Genomic DNA, 19,555 nt, shown 5'->3' on the forward strand with positions numbered 1-19,555 from the left:
GATAAAACAAGAGAAATCAGGGCTCGCACAGAAAAATTTAAGTGCTCGTTTTTCCCGCGTGCCGTTCGAGAGTGGAACAGTAGAGAGACAGCATGAAGGTGGTTCAGTGAACCCTCTGCCAGGCACTTTATTGTGAATAGCAGAGTAATCACGTAGATGTAGATGTAGATGCGCCATCCAAGGATGGACAATAACAAATCTGTTTTTACAACATTCCAAGTAATAGTGCTCAAGTTTTATTAGTTGCAGAGATACATCTGGCTACAGAGACAAGTTTTCATTTCACTTGTTAGTACTGCAATTTTTATGGCTTTATTTGGGGATTGTCATTTTTGCAATAAACGTCAAGTCCTGAAGTTGTACTTGGGATTACATTATTGAATTTTCCAACTATAATCGTTATTTGTTAGTCAGCTCAACTACATCGCTTAAGCATGCCGCACGTATTTATAAATGCCGAATATGCCCATATGGTATTTGTGTGAGGGTTTTGGAATGGAAAGGGTGCTGCTGGTAGTCACTGCCGTAAAGATTACGGCAGATGATTTCCTACTGCAGAGTACCAGTGAAACTGGTGCAGCGTACAACAGTCATATATCGTCTGGACGTCCAAATGAGCGGAGTGTGGTTGAAATAGGAAAGATTGTTCACTTGGCAGAACGCGTTACTTCGACAAGCACACACATACAGTGGTGGAAATATTTATTGCATCACCATGAATTAATTCGTATTTTTTACTTTTGCTGCAGTTTGCTTCGGCTTATACCAGTCCCATTGTTGATGAACTTTGTTGACATATTCTTGCCTTAATAATTTGACTTCACGCATGTTTTCCAAGAATACAAAACTCTTTGTTGTCTTTTGGCTTTACAATGAAACCATTGTTTATGCTGCCATTTTGAGTTGAGACTTTGCAGTGAGGAGAGGTGCAGGTCAGTTGAATAAACACCAGAAAAGAAAGCTGCTATACTTGCTTATTCGTCTGTTGGTATCAGCACCAGAGAGGCAGCCTCTAAGACAGGATTTAATCAGTCTACGATTTCGAGGTAAATGAAAAAATATAGGGAAAAAGGAAATGTTGATCGTGAGAAAGGAAGAGATCGAAAACGGGCGTCTACTGCCAAACAGGACAGGGTATTGAAAAGGCTTTCGCTCAACGATATTCACCTGTCATCAACTGAACTAAGGCGAGACTGGGAAGAAATCTGTGACATCTCAGTAACCAGTAGAACTGTAGGAAATAGACACTGGAGGCTGGACTCTTAGCCCATCGTCCTAGAAGGAAGCCTTTATTGACAAAGATAATACAACAGCGACTACAATGGGCAAAGGCACATGCGACATGGACCCCAGAGATGTGGAACAAAGTAATCTTTTCAGACGAGTCCAAATTTAATCTGCATGCCTCAGATGGAAAAGTGTTCGTGCGTCGAAGAAAAGGTGAAGAATTTTTGCCATCATGCATAACACATACAGTCAAACACCCACAAGGACAGATGGTCTGGGGGTACATTTTCAGTCACGGAGTAGGTCGTCTGGACTTCATCAATAGCACTGTCAACACTGATGCCTACATATGCATCCTTGAAAGGAAGCATATGCCAACCATTAGAGATCAGTTTGGAGATGTTTCCAATTGCATTTTTCAGGATGACTCCGTTCCTTGCCATAGAACTTTGAAGGTGAATCCTATGACAAATATTTGTACCAAACACGAAGCAGATTCGCTATTTTGTCGAAAGTTGACATGTTGAGAAAACGTGGCTGTTGTACTTCAGGTTTATAATTTATATAAAAAACAGCTACCAGCCACATGTATGGTTTAAAAAAGGTTTATTATCTTCAGACCATAAGCAGATTACTTTCTTATCACGCACTTCTACATTTCAGGTAAAATCTTTCCTTTGACAAAATGGGATTCGAGTAATGGAGTGGCCTGGGAACAACCCTGATCTCAATCCTATTGAAAACTGTTGGAAGGTCATGGGAAATGCTATCACCAAAAAGAAGCCACGGAATAAACGGGAGCTGTATGAGACCCTTGAGCATGTGTGGTTTCATGAACTGAGCGAGGAGTACATTAAAAAGTTCATTCTTTCAATGCCTTCACGATGATTAAGGCGCGCAGTGGAGCAACAAAGTATTAAATCCAACAGTGTATTCATATGAGGCAATAAAACACTAAAATCCATCAGTGTTGTGACAACATTAATATGCAGTGTTGCTTTCAAGATTAGTATTCATATTTCAGAATAGCAAACAGAATAGCTGACATACCCACTTACTCATTTTTCAAGAAAGTGTTAAATTATAACAAGCAAACATTTTTATAGAAACAAAAATTAAGAATAAAATCAAATTGACAAAAATTATTGTGTATATTCATTTCTGATAGAAATCAAGAGAAATCAGGCAAATTTAGCTCAGTTGTTGGATGATTGTAACAAAAATAGTTAATTGTAAGAGGTGATGTAATAAATATTTCCACCACTGTAACTTCTACAGTTAACGGTGTTCCACATCCAAGCGTATGACGGACATTACGTACGTGCGGCGTCTATCCTTATCACTTACAGCGGATTCAGTACCTTCCAAAATGGGATGAAAGTAGACGAATGGAATGTTGTCATTGCCCAATTGCTAATCTCCGAGTAATCCCGCTAATACTGTTTACTGACGCAGCCACTTTCAATTGTGACGCTACCAGTAGTAGTTGTTAATTCACAGTGGTCGTCCGACGAAACTGTAAATGTTTCTGTGGACACATTCTCAAGAATATCCCTCTAGAAGCGTATGATGCATTATGACAGACAATCAGCTGTTTGGGCCTGTTGTACTATCGCAATGTCTTCAGGGTCCCGTTTTCTAGACATTCTTCAAAACGAGTTTCCAGTATTGTTGGAAGAAGTTAGTTTGGCTTCAAGAACGTATACGTTATTCCAACATGACGGGGCCCTTGCATATTCTAGTCGACATGCTAACACATCATCTAAACCTAACAGTTCCTGGAAGAAAGATCGGCAGAAATAGTCACGTTCAAAAATGGTTCAAATGGCTCTGAGCACTATGGGACTATTCGAACCTGGAAGCTCGTTTTCAAGAAAGTTGAAGTGATTTTCTTGAAGTCATTTCTACTTTCGTGAAAACGAGCTTCCAGTATTATTGGAAGAGCTTTCTTTGGCTGCAAGGATGTGTATGTTCTGCCAGTATCACGGCGCCCCTGCAGATTCTAGTCGACAGGCGACACATCTAAATCTAACATTCTCCAGAAGGATCGGCAGAAACGGTCATATTTCTTGGCTTTCAAAGGTTTCTCATTACGACTTCCCTACCAAAGAATCCAATACAGTAATAAATTTCATTTGACAAACTGTAGGAGACACGGTAGTAAACTTTGTTGCACTGAGTCAGATGCTTTTTGGATCGTGAGTACAAGTAAAGTAGGTACCTTCTGCACCACTGAACTTCATATTGATTTACGGAATGTGAATTAAAACATTTCGCCCACAATGCTGGTAGTGGCAGTGTGAAGAGGTCTCATATTAATCACCGCCAGCAGTGCGCAGCTTTGCCCGGGATGTTTAATACCTGCCACACAAAGTGATCGGTCCTGTAATTTGTTCATACTCACACCGAATGCAAGCCGCAAGGGTAAACTGCAATCGCATTAAATCGATGGGTATATTTGAATCACTGGGTGTAAACGGATTGCGGCCAGTGAGTACATCTTCACCTGCGTGAAAAGACGATCAGTTGCGCCATCTGTTGTTACATTTTGCATTAGGTATCTCATTGTGCATTTGTTTCAGCTCAGTTTTCATTGTTTCAAATATGGCTATGTTTGAGCACGACTCGAACTGTTCGAACAGTTTAAATCACAGTTCGGGTTCTGTTCGATCTTTCGCTCGTCACGCGGTCTAGTGACTCCTGGTGGTACTATCTCCAAGACGGGTACTGTCACTGAAATTTACTCTCGTGATGGGAGTTACAGTTTACAGTGATGTAGTTCTTTTAGTAAGCAATTAAGGTTTCACTAATTTTCTTCATTGTTTCATGTGAATATAGAAATTTGAACTAAAACGGGCACGAATTACTCGATCAACCACATTTAGAAATGTTTGGTAACAACGGTTCTCTTTTATATTATATTATATTTATTTATTTATTGTGAGTATTAAATAATAATTGGTCTATGTCCTCCCAAATGTTCATTAGTGGATCGTGTATACATCTGAATTAAATCGACCAAGAACCATTGGAGATTTCTGGTAACAACTTTTCACCTTTATATATTACATACATATATGTTTCAAATCAGATTATGAAATCTTACGTAGACAGTGATCATCCTCTTGTCTTTGAGGTGAAGTGTGCAAAATTTCAACAGTACTGGATTTAAAACTGTACATTTACAAACATCGAAACAAATAAACACACACTTTTCTTTACACGAGTGTTGGAACTTTAATAGAGGCAACTATTCATTTACAGCTCGTACAGAATAGATACGTGTTTCAAAGTTTTGCTGACCTTCAAAGTAGTCACCAGCATTGTGTGTAACCCGTTGCCAGCTATGTGGAAGTCGAAGGATGCTCTTAGCAGTGCCAGTTGTGTTGACAGTTCGAGCGGCGTGGTCTATTGCTCGACGAATTTGTAGCAGTTCTGAAGCGAACGCCGTGGGTGTTTCCTTCAGTTTAGAAATCGAGTTGAACTCACGAGGGCTTAAGTCAGGGGAGTGCAGTTGGGGGTATACCACTTAGCAGCCCCATCAGTCAGACAAATCAGTAACAGCTTGCACTGTACGTGCTTGAGCATTGTCCTGCAAAATGATGGTCAGGTCCTGCAGAAAGTGTCATCACTTCTGTCTCTAAGCTGGTCGTAGGTTGTGTTCCAAATATGAACAGCATAGAGACAGAAGGGATGACACTTTCTGCAGGACCTGACCATCATTATGCGGGACAATTCTCAAGGACGTACAGTGCAAGCTGTTACTGATTTGTTTGACTGATGGGCTGCTAAGTTCTATACCACCTACTGCACTCCCCTGACTTAAGCCCTCGTGAGTTAAAAACTCGATTTCTAAACTGAAGGAAACCCTTCACGGCATTCAATTCAGAACTGCTACAGATTCATAGGGCAATAGACCGCGCACCTCGAACTGTCAACACAACTGGCACTGCTAAGTGTATCCTACGACTTTCACGTCGCTGGCAGCGGGTTATACACAATGCTGGTGACTTCTGTGAAGGTCAGTAAAACTTTGGAACACGTATCTATTTTGTACGAGCTGTAAATAAATAGTTGCCACAATTTTAAAAAAAATGGCTCTGAGCACTATGGGACTTAACTTCTGAGGTCATCAGTCCCCTAGAACTTAGAACTACTTAAACCTAACTAACCTAAGGACATCACACACATCCATGCTCGAGGTAGGATTCGAACCTGCGACTGTAGCGGTCGCGCGGTTCCAGATTGTAGCGCCTAGAACCGCTCGGCCACTTCGGCCGGCGCCACTATTAAAGTTCCAACCCTCGTATATGTAGATAGATCACGTAAGTCAATAGGGGTAATACATGCCTGCGTAAATCCTTGTCCAACCCTGTTGGCGAACAGAAGATAGGCGTCGGTCCACGCCGAAATCGGTGTGAGGACGGTGAGGAGGGACGAGAGGAATATGCCGATCCCGAAGACGATCCTGCCGCCGAAACGGTCAGCCAGAAGCCCACCAGGTATGTGACCCGCCGCGTAGCCGTAGTAGAACGCCGCCAGGATCTCCCCCTGCTTCTGCTTGTCCCACGCGAACTCCCCGTTCTGCAACAGTGCAACCTCGAGCCTTAGCTGCGAGACCTTTTCCGTAGCTGATGCTCTGTTTCCTTCTTATCGGCTTTACAACTCTCTCGAATTAGTTTGCAGGAGTTTTCATTGATCTGTTTCAAGAATTCTATCGTGCAGCACCTGTGGTAGACCCACATAGCCCCATTCTATACACTGACAGCTCACAAGTCAGGAATAGTTACAGGCACATATACAGATGGCGGTGGTAACTCTTACAGAAAGTACAAGAGGGCAGTGCATTGGCGGAGCTGTCGTTTGTTCTCAGATCTTCATCTACATCTACATCCATACTCCGCAAGCCACCTGACGGTGTGTGGCGGAGTTTACCTTGAGTACCTCTAACGGTTCTCCCTTCTATTCCAGTCTCGTATTGTTCGTGGAAAGAAGGATTGTCGCTATGCCTCTGTGTGGGCTCTAATCTCTCTGATTTTATCCTCATGGTCTCTTCGCGAGATATACGTAGGAGGGAGCAATATACTGCTGGACTCTTCGGTGAAGGTATGTTCTCGAAACTTCAACAAAAGCCCGTACCGAGCTACTGAGCGTCTCTCCTGCAGAGTCTTACACTGGTGTTTATCTATCATCTCCATAACGCTTTCGCGATTACTAAATGATACTGTAACGAAGCGCGCTGCTCTCCGTTCGATCTTGTCTATCTCTTCTATCAACCCTATCTGGTACGGATCTCACACTGCTGAGCAGTATTCAAGCAGTGGGCGAACAAGCGTACTGTAACCTACTTCCTTTGTTTTCGGATTGCATTTCCTTAGGATTCTTCCAATGAATCTCAGTCTGACATCTGCTTTACCGACGATCAACTTTACATGATCATTCCATTTTAAATCACTCCTAATGCGTACTCCCAGATAATTTATGGAATTAACTGCTTCCAGTTGCTGACGTGCTATATTGTAGCTAAATGATAAGGGATCTTCCTTTCTATGTATTCGCAGCACATTACACTTGTCTACATTGATATTCAATTGCCATTCCCTGCACCATGCGTCAATTCGTTGCAGATCCACCTGCATTTCAGTACAATTTTCCATTGTTACAACCTCTCGATATACCGCAGCATCATCCGCAAAAAGCCTCAGTGAACTTCCGATGTCATCCACAAGGTCATTTATGTATATTGTGAATAGCAACGGTCCTACGACACGCCCCTGCGGCACACCTGAAATCACTCTTACTTCAGAAGACTTCTCTCCACTGAGAATGACATGCTGCGTTCTGTTATCTAGGAACTCTTCAATCCAATCACACAATTGGTCTAATAGTCAATATGCTCTTACTTTGTTCATTAAACGACTGGGGGGAACTATCGAACGCCTTTCGGAAGTCAAGAAACACGGCACCTACATGGGAACCCGTGTCTATGGCCCTCTGAGTCTCGTGGACGAATAGCGCGAGCTGGGTTTCACACGACCGTCTTTTTCGAAACCCATGCTGATTCCTACAGAGTAGATTTCTAGTCTCCAGAAAAGTCATTATACTCGAACGCAATACGTATTCCAAAATTCTACAACTGATAGACGTTAGAGATATAGCTCTATAGCTCTGCACATCTGTTCAACGTCCCTTCTTGAAAACGGGGATGACCTGTGCCCTTTTCCAATCCTTTGGAATGCTACGCTCTTCTAGAGACCTACGGTACACCGCTGCAAGAAGGGGGGGCAAGTTCCTTCGCGTACACTGTGTAAAATCGAACTGGTATCCCATCAGGTCCAGCGGCCTTTCCTCTTTTGAGCAATTTTAATTGTTTCTCTATCCCTCTGTCGTCTATTTTGATATCTACCATTTTGTCATCTGTGCGACAATCTAGAGAAGGAACTACAGTGCAGTCTTCCTCTGTGAAACAGCTTTGGAAAAAGACATTTAGTATTTCGGCCTTTAGTCTGTCATCCTCTATTTCAGTAACACATGATTCATGTGAGAAAGTTTCCGACGTGTTTATGTCCGCATGACGGGAATGAAAAGACTCTGAACCAGGAATGGTAGTTGGAGGCAGACGCATGGGACATTCGATTTCGGAAATCGTTGGGGGATTCAATATTACAAAATCCACAGTGTCAAGAGTGTGCCGAGGGTACTAAGTTAAAGGCATTACCTCTCATTACTGACATCGTAGTGCCCGACGGCCTTCACTTAGTGACCGAGAATAACACCATTTGCGTAGAGTTGTCAGTGCTAACAGACAAGCAACTCCCCTTAAAGAAATGCAGAAATCAGTGTGAGACGTACCGCGAATGTATCCGTTTGGAGAATGCGGCGAACTTCGGTGTTAATGTACTCTGGCAGGAGATGTCCGTCTCTCCTGAGCTCGTGACATTATTGATTGGACCTAGACGACTGGGAAACCATGTCCTGCTCAGATGAGTCCCGATTTCCGTTGGTAAGAGCTCATGGTAGGGTTCGAGTATGGCGCAGACCCTACGAAGACATAAACCCAAGTCGTCAACAAGGCACTGTTAAGTTGATCGTGGCTCCGTAATGGTGTGGGCTGTGTTTACATGGAATGGACTGGGTCCTGTGGCCCAACTGAACCGATCATTCACTGAAAATACACTCATACTCATAAATTAAGGATAATTGCAGAATGTGGTGCCACACAACGTGGCACTACACAAAACTGGCACTAATAGCACAGGGACATGGGGAACACACACGACACAGATCTGTAAGTCCACGGTATTGGTGATAAGTTGAGAAAACCGTCACGAAATACATGTGCTACAAAGCGCCACTGTTTCTTGCCCATGTACCCCGACATAAATATGGGATATGATCACCATGCACACGTGCACAGGCCGCACAAGGGGTTGGCATGCTCTGGATCAGGTGGTCGAGCAGCTGCTGGGGTGTAGCCTCCCATTCTTGCACCAGTAACTGTCGGAGCTCCTGAACTGTCCTAAGGGTTTGTAGACAGGCAGCGATACGTCGACCGAGAGCATCCCACAAGTGCTCAATGGAAAACAGGCAAGCCACTCCATTCGCCTGATATCTTCTGTTTCAAGGTACTCCTCCACGATGGCAGCTCGGTGGGGCCGTGCGTTATCATCCATCAAGAGGAAGGTGGGACCCACTGCACCCCTGAAAAGGCGGACATACTGGTGCAAAATGACGTCCCGATACGCCTGACCTGTTACAGTTCCTCTGTCAAAGACATGCAGGGGTGTACGTGCACCAATCATAATCCCACCCCACACCATCAAACCACGAACTCCATACAGGTCCCTTTCAAGGATAATAAGGGGTTGGTATCTGGTTCCTGGTTCACGCCAGATGAAAACCCGGCGAGAATCACTGTTCAGACTACACATGGACTCGTCCGTGAACATAACCTGGGACCACTGTTCCAATGACAATGTACTGTGTTCTTGGCACCAGGCTTTACGCGCTCTCCTGTGACCAGGGGTCAGTGCAATGCACCTTGCAGGCCTCCGGGCGAATAAACTATGTCTCTTCAGTCGTCTGTAGAGTGTGTGTCTGGTGACAACTGTTTCAGTGGCTGCGGTAAGGTCCTGAGCAAGGCTACCTGCAGTACTCCGTGGCCGTCTCCGAGCACTGATAGTGAGATATCGGTCTTCTTGTGGTGTTGTATACTGTGGGCGTTGTATACTGTAGCTCCTGGACACGTTTTCTGTCTGCTGGAATCGTTGCCACAATCGTGAGGTCACACTTTGCGGCACACGTAGGGCCTGTGCTACGACCTGCTGTGTTAGACCAGTCTCCAGTCGCCCTAGTATTCTACCCGTCATAACCTCATCGATGTGTGTTCTTTGAGCCATTTTCAACACACAGTCACCATTAGCACGTCTGAAAACGTCTGCACAGTTATTGGCTGCGCCGTACTCTGACATGCACCAACACACCTCTGCGTATGTGGACTGCTGCCAGCGCCACCGTGCAACCACCGCAGGTCAAATGCACCGCATTGTCATACCCCGAGGTGATTTAAACCCGTAAACCGCCCACCAGAGCGTTGTTTCACCATGTACCAGCATTATCCTTAATTTATTAGCATGAGTGTAGTTATGTTCGGCTGCTTGGAGACCATCTGCAGCCATTGAAGGATTTCATGTTCCCAAACAATGGTGGAATTTTTATGTATGACAATGCACCATGTCACCGGAACACTGGACAGTTCGAGCGAATGATTTGGCTATCCAGATCGCCCGACATGAATCCCATCGGACATTCTTGTGACACAATCGAGAGGCCATTTCGTGTACAAAATCCTGCACCGGCAACGCTTTCGCCGTTATGGACGCCTATAGAGGCAGCAAGGCTCAATATTTCTGCAAGGGACTTCCAGCGATTTGTTGAGTCCATGCCATGTCAAGTTGCTGAACTCCGTCGGGCAAAAGGAGGCCCGACATGATATTAGGAAATATCCCGTGACTTTTGCCACTTGAACGTACTTTGTACATGCTGTTCATATCGTCACCTTATTCACTCAATCAGTTCGTCAGAATGCTGTTACTGATATAGAAGGTTTTACGAATACAATTTCCTCTTCGTGCGAGTAATGGACGCAAATACAGAACCGATGCAGCACTTTCGAAGTTTCCCTCATCCGTCGGTGCACTCGGTTTCACATATCTCGAAGTCTTGTATCTTGATGTTCTGAAATAATATGCTGCAAACTGATTCTGTAAAGAATATTACCAACTGATGTGGATCACACAACAAATAAATTTTACAATAGATTTCCCTACTTTATTTGCATTACAACGCTGTCGATGGCCACTTCCAGTTTGACAGATCATAGTCAGACAGCTAAAGAGATGCACATCTCTTCCTACAGAAATGTTCGGAAGATAAATAATCCGGGCATTAATTAGCAACACAATGTTTATTTGAATTTCACAGTGGCATAATCAGAAATGTGAAATCACAGTGCACACGATATAACTTGCATTAAAATCGCTAAAATTACGCTGTCCAACAAATAGTGTTCGTGGAACATGATCACTTTGAGGTTACGTCTTTACTATTCTACACGAAATTTTACGCTGCCAAGACATTAAGCAACTGCAGATTTTTGACTAAAATCGACGAAAAGAAGCTACGACATTGCTTGCCAGTCGCAGACTTTCGCTTTAACCAACATAGTAGTTATATGGTTGCTCGGCAGCTCCAGACTGTTAAGTTATATTGTTGTTACTCGTCTATGTCGCGTTTGTGGTGTTTCCATATTCTTCTCCTCTCCCTTTACTTCACAGTATCAAATGAACCAATCAGAATATCAGTCACCAAACTGCGACGTCTGAGTGACTAGGTTAGCCTAAGGAACGTTACGTGGAGTTGCGGAGCGACAATGTAAAACCCAGAGGTGTGTTCCCTCTGGTTGGAATGACTCACCCTGCCACCAGCTTGATTCTTCAGCACCAGCCTTCCTGGACACACATCTGGGTCGTCTCTACTGCTGACCGCCGCACCGAAGTGAAAGGCGTCGCTGGATCTGAGAGCGCGTTCTTCGAGCGCCGTCTCGTTGACCATGTCGACGATGGCCACAGAGATGTTGACGCGCGTCATGAAGCTGATGGCCAGACCCATGAGGCTCAGCAGAGCCACGGTGTACCGGGTCTTCCAGCAACCTGCGACACAGACGTCACGGATCACAGCATTTTCTCTACAGCTTACATTCTTCACTCCAAGGAGAAGACAGACACTTGAGAGACATCCCAATTGTTAGACATCTTAAAATTTGGTTCACGATTCCGAATCTGTAACTTGAATGGGAAAAGTCTACCAGATGGCGGCTGCTGTAGCGACAGGCAACATGTCTGACGAGCTCCCTGTCAGAGATACTTCTAAATTACAGAAGAATTAAATTTTGCCAAAATGACCGTACTCAGACATAAAACAGAAAACATTGTACCACTACAGCTATTTAGATGTCAGTATAAATTTAATTACTTGTATTAGACGGGAGTTGGATGAAATAACCCACGCTGTTGTTGTTGCGGTCTTCAGTTCAAAGACTGGTTTGATGCAGCTCTCCATGTGAGCTCTCCTGAGCAAGCCTCTTCGTCTAGGAGTAACTACTGCAACCTACATCCTTCTGAATCTGCTTAGTGTATTCATCTATTGGCCTCCTTCTACGATTTTTGCCCCCCCCCCCCCCCCCGCCCCCACGCTTCCCTCCAGTACTAAATTGGTGATCCCTCGGTGCCTCAGAATGTGTCTCTCTTTCCAATCTACTCCTTTCCTCTTCAAAACATTCATCAGCTTGTTGCACTGAACTCTGTCAAAAGCCTTTTCTAAATCTATAAAGACAGCAAAGATTTCTCTACCCTTTTCCATATACAGGGTGTTTCAAAAATAACCGGTATATTTGAAACGGCAATAAAAACTAAACGAGCAGCGATAGAAATACACCGTTTGTTGCAATATGCTTGGGACAACAGTACATTTTCAGGCAGACAAACTTTCGAAATTACAGTAGTTACAATTTTCAACAACAGATGGCGCTGCGGTCTGGGAAACTCTAAAGTACGATATTTGCCGCATATTCACCATGCGTAGCAATAACAATGACAAAATGAAAAGTGGTACATCAGTGAACATGGAAATAATACAGTGTAATGAGCTGTTTTAACAACGTAGTAAAAGAAAGTTAAAAACGTTACACATACTTCATATGATCCAAGTCCGTGACGCTGTGTGTCCAAAGACATAGCTAGGTCATTGGCCACTACTCGTAAGAATGGTGGAAGTACCTCAGTGTACCACTAGAAGTCCCTGTCTTGCAATAGAATCGATGTCACCGGTAATTCATTATTCAGAAAGTACGGGGGTCTCAAAGTGTTAAACAGCTGTGGTCATCACGCAAGCTACACTCGTAACCTTTAATGTGCTCAGACCGCAAATGCTCTGTTATTTTCTGGGGCGCGCACGGCTTTCTGTACTTCTCCGTTCCTAAACACGCGTAATGAGATGTCACATTTGTGAAACGAGTGTCATCGGGGCTATAGCTTCATGGTGGAAAATATTAGCCCTTAACCTTGAGGCTTCGTACCACGTTTTCCTGCTGCTGTTTGAAAAGGAAGAAAGCTTTGGCTTGAACGTGCTGTCGATTACGAAGGATTTAGGGGTGGATCATGTGCTCGGATTGGGGAAGGACGGGTAAGGAAACAGGCTATGCCCTTTCAGGGGAAACATTCCGCCCTTGGCGTTAGGTGATTTAGGAAAATCAAGGGGAAACTAAGTCTGTGCGTTCGAACGGGTAGTTGAATCCCCGTCTTCTCGAGCCTAGTATGCTAACCACTAGACAACCTTGGTCGGAATTCTCGACGGCGCAGCAGCTAACATGTCAGAGTTATATACTAGTCTTTTCTCATCTATGCAGCCAGGTTACTAGTATGGACTAACTTCGGGTCCGGCGTTTATAATGTGTGCAAGATGCCGAAAAATTACTGCTTCCCCTGTTTTACGACGAATATTACCCCAGCATGTATAAATTATCAAAGTAGCTAATTTTACATACGAAGTTTTCCTTATGAACGCCTACAATCCCTTACTGCAAATTTATTTGCAACCCCAAATTTTCATTCACTTTTCCTTTTATGAAAACATTAGTAAATACACTCCTGGAAATTGAAATAAGAACACCGTGAATTCATTGTCCCAGGAAGGGGAAACTTTATTGACACATTCCTGGGGTCAGATACATCACATGATCACACTGACAGAACAACAGGCACATAGACACAGGCAACAGAGCATGCACAATGTCGGCACTAGTACAGTGTATATCCACCTTTCGCAGCAATGCAGGCTGCTATTCTCCCATGGAGACGATCGTAGAGATGCTGGATGTAGTCCTGTGGAACGGCTTGCCATGCCATTTCCACCTGACGCCTCAGTTGGACCAGCGTTCGTGCTGGACGTGCAGACCGCGTGAGACGACGCTTCATCCAGTCCCAAACATGCTCAATGGGGGACAGATCCGGAGATCTTGCTGGCCAGGGTAGTTGACTTACACCTTCTAGAGCACGTTGGGTGGCACGGGATACATGCGGACGTGCATTGTCCTGTTGGAACAGCAAGTTCCCTTGCCGGTCTAGGAATGGTAGAACGATGGGTTCGATGACGGTTTGGATGTACCGTGCACCATTCAGTGTCCCCTCGACGATCACCAGTGGTGTACGGCCAGTGTAGGAGATCGCTCCCCACACCATGATGCCGGGTGTTGGCCCTGTGTGCCTCGGTCGTATGCAGTCCTGATTGTGGCGCTCACCTGCACTGCGCCAAACACGCATACGACCATCATTGGCACCAAGGCAGAAGCGACTCTCATCGCTGAAGACGACACGTCTCCATTCGTCCCTCCATTCACGCCTGTCGCGACACCACTGGAGGCAGGCTGTACGATGTTGGGGCGTGAGCGGAAGACGGCCTAACGGTGTGCGGGACCGTAGCCCAGCTTCATGGAGACGGTTGCGAATGGTCCTCGCCGATACCCCAGGAGCAACAGTGTCCCTAATTTGCTGGGAAGTGGCGGTGCGGTCCCCTACGGCACTGCGTAGGATCCTACGGTCTTGGCGTGCATTCGTGCGTCGCTGCGGTCCGGTCCCAGGTCGACGGGCACGTGCACCTTCCGCCGACCACTGGCGACAACATCGATGTACTGTGGAGACCTCACGCCCCACGTGTTGAGCAATTCGGCGGTACGTCCACCCGGCCTCCCGCATGCCCACTATACGCCCTCGCTCAAAGTCCGTCAACTGCACATACGGTTCACGTCCACGCTGTCGCGGCATGCTACCAGTGTTAAAGACTGCGATGGAGCTCCGTATGCCACGGCAAACTGGCTGACACTGACGGCGGCGGTGCACAAATGCTGCGCAGCTAGCGCCATTCGACGGCCAACACCGCGGTTCCTGGTGTGTCCGCTGTGCCGTGCGTGTGATCATTGCTTGTACAGCCCTCTCGCAGTGTCCGGAGCAAGTATGGTGGGTCTGACACACCGGTGTCAATGTGTTCTTTTTTCCATTTCCAGGAGTGTACAATATACTGAGCGTTATTTCTGTTTATTTGCATTGCAAGTAACGTAAAACTTCCTGGCAGATTAAAACTGTGTGCCGGACCGAGATTCGAACTAGCAGAATTAAAGTTGTGAGAACAGCTCGTGAGTCGTGCTTGGGTAGCTCAGTTGGTAGAGCCCGCTCCGACCCACTGCTTTAATCTTCCAGGAAGTTACATATCGCCGCACACTCCGCTGCAGAATGAAAATTTCGCTCTGGAAGTAAAGTAAAAATTGAAAATAAAGAAGTTCCCTCATACAGACTTGACCCCACTACCGTGGTGTTACCATTCTGTACACTTTCCGCTGCGCCAACTGCCGTTTGTAAGATACGCTATTAGGACTGAAGCCGCGCCAAGACTGCTATTTTTTCTAAATGCCTGACCATTTGGAGCTCCCCTTCTGTCACTTTAATTTCCGGCAAAGCTCTGCGTATTGTATAAATCTTGTGCATGTGTGGTCTTGTGAGATCCAAACGTTATGTGCCACAACCGGCATCTGTATCCTGCCAGAGAGCTATCCGTTTCTTCTCTATTGTCTTCTTCTACATCTACCTGGATACTCAGCAAATCCCATTTAAGTGCCTGGCAGAGGGTTCATCGCACCACTTTTACAATAATTCTCTATTAGTCCAAATTCGTACAGCGCGCGGAAGAAACGAATACTTATATCTTTCAGTGCGGGCTCTGAATTCACTTATTTGATCATGGTGATGGTGCCTCCCTATGTAGGTCGGCGTCAACAAACTATTTGCGCATTCGTAGGAGATTTTTTGAGAAAATTCCGACGCAACAAAAATCGCCTTTGTTTAAATGATGTCTACAACATTGTCGCACCACGGAAACAACACCATGTAGAAGCTTTCTCTCGGAGCGAGTACCTTTACGGCCAACGTTCTAGTAATAAGAAAGGCAATCAGAAACGTACTGCATAATACCATCGGCATTCTGATCACAACACATTCGCGGAACGCCCTGGAAAAACTAGATCATTGAAGATGAACTATTACCTGTTTCGGGTAAAGGAACTGATTAATCTGTCCTTCAGGAGAAAAGAGTTCTACTTGTTTAGGTCAAAGGACATTCCGAAATCATACAGTCGACAAATGAGCAAAGAGCTCAATTACCGAAGACATACCTTTCTTAATATGTCTCCCTTTTTCACACTTTGGAACTAGAATAAATAAGTTTTACATGAATGGCGCCGATTTTGGGAAACCTCACAGATGACGAGAGGGCGCTATTCAAGAATTCAACCGTTGATTACTTTTAAAAAATCAGATTAGTGTTCAAATTTGCTTGACGTCACATAACATCAACAATAATAATGTGAACTGAACACTGGTAATTGCCCTGAACATCGCCATAGAATGAAAATTTTAACCTCTCCGTATTACGAAGATCATCGTATACACGCAATATATACTGGTACGTCATCTACTGCTCGACTGTTCCCGTTACGCGAAAGAGACAGCAGGCCAAACTCCATCGGGCAAATCATATCAAATGGTAATTCCTCTGCGGAGAAGTATCATTGATCTTGCAGAACAGCCGAAAACCTTATGTTCATGTCGCAAGACATTTTCAAGAAAACTTGCATTCGTCTGCAATTACCAAAATATTTTCAAGAAACGGGCATCCGCCTGTAAATACCAAGATGTGAAGACACTGAACCACAGTAACCACTTATTTGATAGACTTCAAGAAAGGTGCGTGTTGGTCAGCACATTCCAGAGGAAGGAATCGTCAGCAGCTATTTACTCGTTAACTGGTTATCTGTATTTACACCGTTAATCTCTAGTCTTTAATGGCTATTTATCTCTAATGGTAGTCGTCATAAAACATACTACGAATGCCATACGGTTGTCAGTTACGATATATTCTCAGCACAAATTTGACGCATTGCAAACGTATGGCATAATTATGTAGTTTATAAACATAGAAAATAAACATGTACACTGCTGTGCAAAAATTAAAGTGATCGCCTTCTTTTAAAGCATGAAAAATACGCTATTTCTGTGATTATTTAAGTAAAACAAAAAGTAGTCCTAAATCTGATGATATAGTTTTATTCCTTACACATTTGTCTTTAAGCAATGCTGTCTGTGTCCACACGGGATGCTCCCAGTAACCACTGCACCAGGTGGAAGGGCTCAACTCAACCGGAACACTGGTCATTGGCGCAAATTCTCGAAGCACTCCTTTTGAACCCGTAACAAAGTAGTTTTGCACAAGTCATTTTCGATACATTTTCTATTAGCGTACCTAGGACAGTAGAAAAATATTGATTTCTAAGAAAATGATGACATGTTGAAACAAATGTCATTTTCTTCGCACACGAAATGTAGAGGAAACCATGCACGCTGACGGAGAATTCAATTTAGAACGCCAGCAACAAATTCCAGTCAAAATCGTTTGTACTGTTCTCTAGTCGTGTTTCCAGTCAGTTTGATAAATACAGTTTCGTGTAAAAAGGTTGCATTTTTTATACACTGAAGAGCCAAAGACACTGTCGCAGGCATGGGTGTTCAAATACAGTGATATGTAAACAATCAGAGTACAGCGCTGCTGTCAGAAACGCCCACATAAGACAACAAGTGTCTGGAGCACTTGTTACATCGTTTACTGCTACTACAATTGCAGATTATAAAGGTTTAAGGGAGTTGGAATGTGGTGTTACAGTCGGTGGACGACTGATCAGACACAGCATCTCCGAGGTAGCGATGAAGAGGGGTTTTTCCCGTACGACCATTTCACGAGTGTACCGTGAATATCAGGAATCCGATAAAACATCAAATCTCTGACATCGCTACGGCCGGAAGAAGATCCTGCAAGAACGGGACCAGCGACGACTGAAGATAATCGATCAACGTGACAGGAGTGCAACCCTTCCGCAAATTGCTGCAAATTTCAATGCTGGACCATCAACAAGTGTCACCGTACGAACCATTCAACGAAGCACCGTCGATATGGGCTTTCAGAGCCTGATTCACATTCGTGTACCCTTGATGACTGCACGACACAAAACTTTACGCCTTGCCTGGGCCCGTCAACACCGACATTGGACAATTGATGACTGGAAACACGTTGCCTCGTCGGACGAGCCTCGTTTCAAATTGTATCGAACTGATGGACGTGTAAGGGTGGGGAGACAACTTATGAATTCATTTACCCTGCGTATCAGCAGGGGACTGTTCAAGCTGGTGGAAGCTCTATAATGGTGTGAGGTGTGAGCAGTTGGAATGATATGGCACCCTAATACATGTAGACACTACTCTGACAGGTGACGCGTACGTAAGCATCCTGTCTGATCACCTGCATCCATTCATGTCTATTGTGCAATCTGACGGACTTGGGAAATTCCAGCAGGACAATGCGACACTACACACATCGAGAATTGCTACAGAGCCGCTCCAGGAACACTCTCCTGAGTTTAAACACATGCGCTGGTCACCAAACTCCCCAGACATGAACATTATTGAGCATATCTGGGATGTCTTGCAACGTGCTGTTCAGAAGAGATCTCCACCCCCTCGTACTTTTAATGATTTGTGGACAGCCCTGAAGGATTGTTGGTGTCAGTTCCTTCCAGCACTATTTGAGACATTAGTCGAGTCCATGCCACGTTCGTGTTGCGGCGCTTCTGCGTGTTCGCTGAGGCCCTACACGATATGGGCAAGTGTGCCAGTTTCTTTGGGTCTTCAGTGTAGTTTCGTTAAATTTACCTCTAGTCACCGATCCTTTGACCATACAGCAGTCCTTCCAGATCCAACAGGAAGTCCTGCTCCTCCTCTTTCGTGGCCATAGCGGTCCCGCGGGCCTCTTTGGCAGCTTCTATCACGCGCTGCTCTACTTGCTCCATACGCTTTTCGTCCGCGTTTGCGCAGAATTTGTAACAGGCTGGTTCAATCTCACATTAAAGCACGTTCGGAACTTCCATAGTGTCTGTTAGGCCACCGTTGAAGTCACGTGCCGACTATTTTTTCCCACTGTTCATGGTTTTCAGGGACATTTTTTCACAAATCGACTTGTACTTTGACATAGCTGTTACTGGCGAATCTGGGATGAACACCATAGTCAAGTAGACATCCCGGAGAACATTTGTAGCAAAATAAAAAGAAAACTCGATTTCTTCAAATATCCAAACTGGACTGTCTCCTTAAGGACGAAAGTAAGTTACACGTTATGTGTCACTGTCACTGTCAAAGTAGTGTCTACATGTATTAGGGTGCCATATCACTCCAACTGCTCACGCCTCACACCATTATAGAGCTTCCACCAGCTTGAACAGTCCCCTGCTGATATGCAGGGTAAATGGATTCATAAGTTGTCTCCACGCCCTTACACGTCCATCAGTTCGATACAATTTGCTCGATGAAAATTGGGCCATAAATAGAAATGACTGCCACAATTTAGTAGAAAAGGTGACGGAAAGAAACACATAGTGAGATGAACAGAAACGACCATTTCATTCAAAGACAATAATTGCTCTGAAGTCTCTGCGACTTATGATAGTACCCTGTACATAACATAAGACGGGACATGGTTCTTATTACGGTGCGCGATCGCCAACGACGGAGATACAAGCTCTTCGACGTGCTCCCATAATAGCCACAAGGTTGGTTAAGAGTTCTTGTGGTAGGACGTTCCATTCCTCCAGTAGCGCGGTCGAAAACTGCTGGATGGT

The 19,555-nt window shown here is 44.7% G+C and overlaps 1 protein-coding gene across 1 annotated transcript in view; it reads right to left on the reverse strand.

Moving 5' to 3' along the window:
* LOC124801285 (sialin-like) overlaps window positions 1–19,555 on the reverse strand; it is a 157,134-nt gene that overhangs the window by 78,344 nt on the left and 59,235 nt on the right. The window contains exons 2-3 of the mRNA XM_047263061.1: window positions 11,203–11,438; window positions 5,578–5,811 (exon numbers count right to left, since the gene is read on the reverse strand). Of these exons, the coding sequence (XP_047119017.1) occupies window positions 5,578–5,811; window positions 11,203–11,438 (470 nt within the window). The remainder of the gene's footprint in view (window positions 1–5,577; window positions 5,812–11,202; window positions 11,439–19,555) is intronic.

Source organism: Schistocerca piceifrons, chromosome 1, assembly GCF_021461385.2.
Source record: "Schistocerca piceifrons isolate TAMUIC-IGC-003096 chromosome 1, iqSchPice1.1, whole genome shotgun sequence".
Lineage (NCBI taxonomy): Eukaryota > Metazoa > Arthropoda > Insecta > Orthoptera > Acrididae > Schistocerca > Schistocerca piceifrons.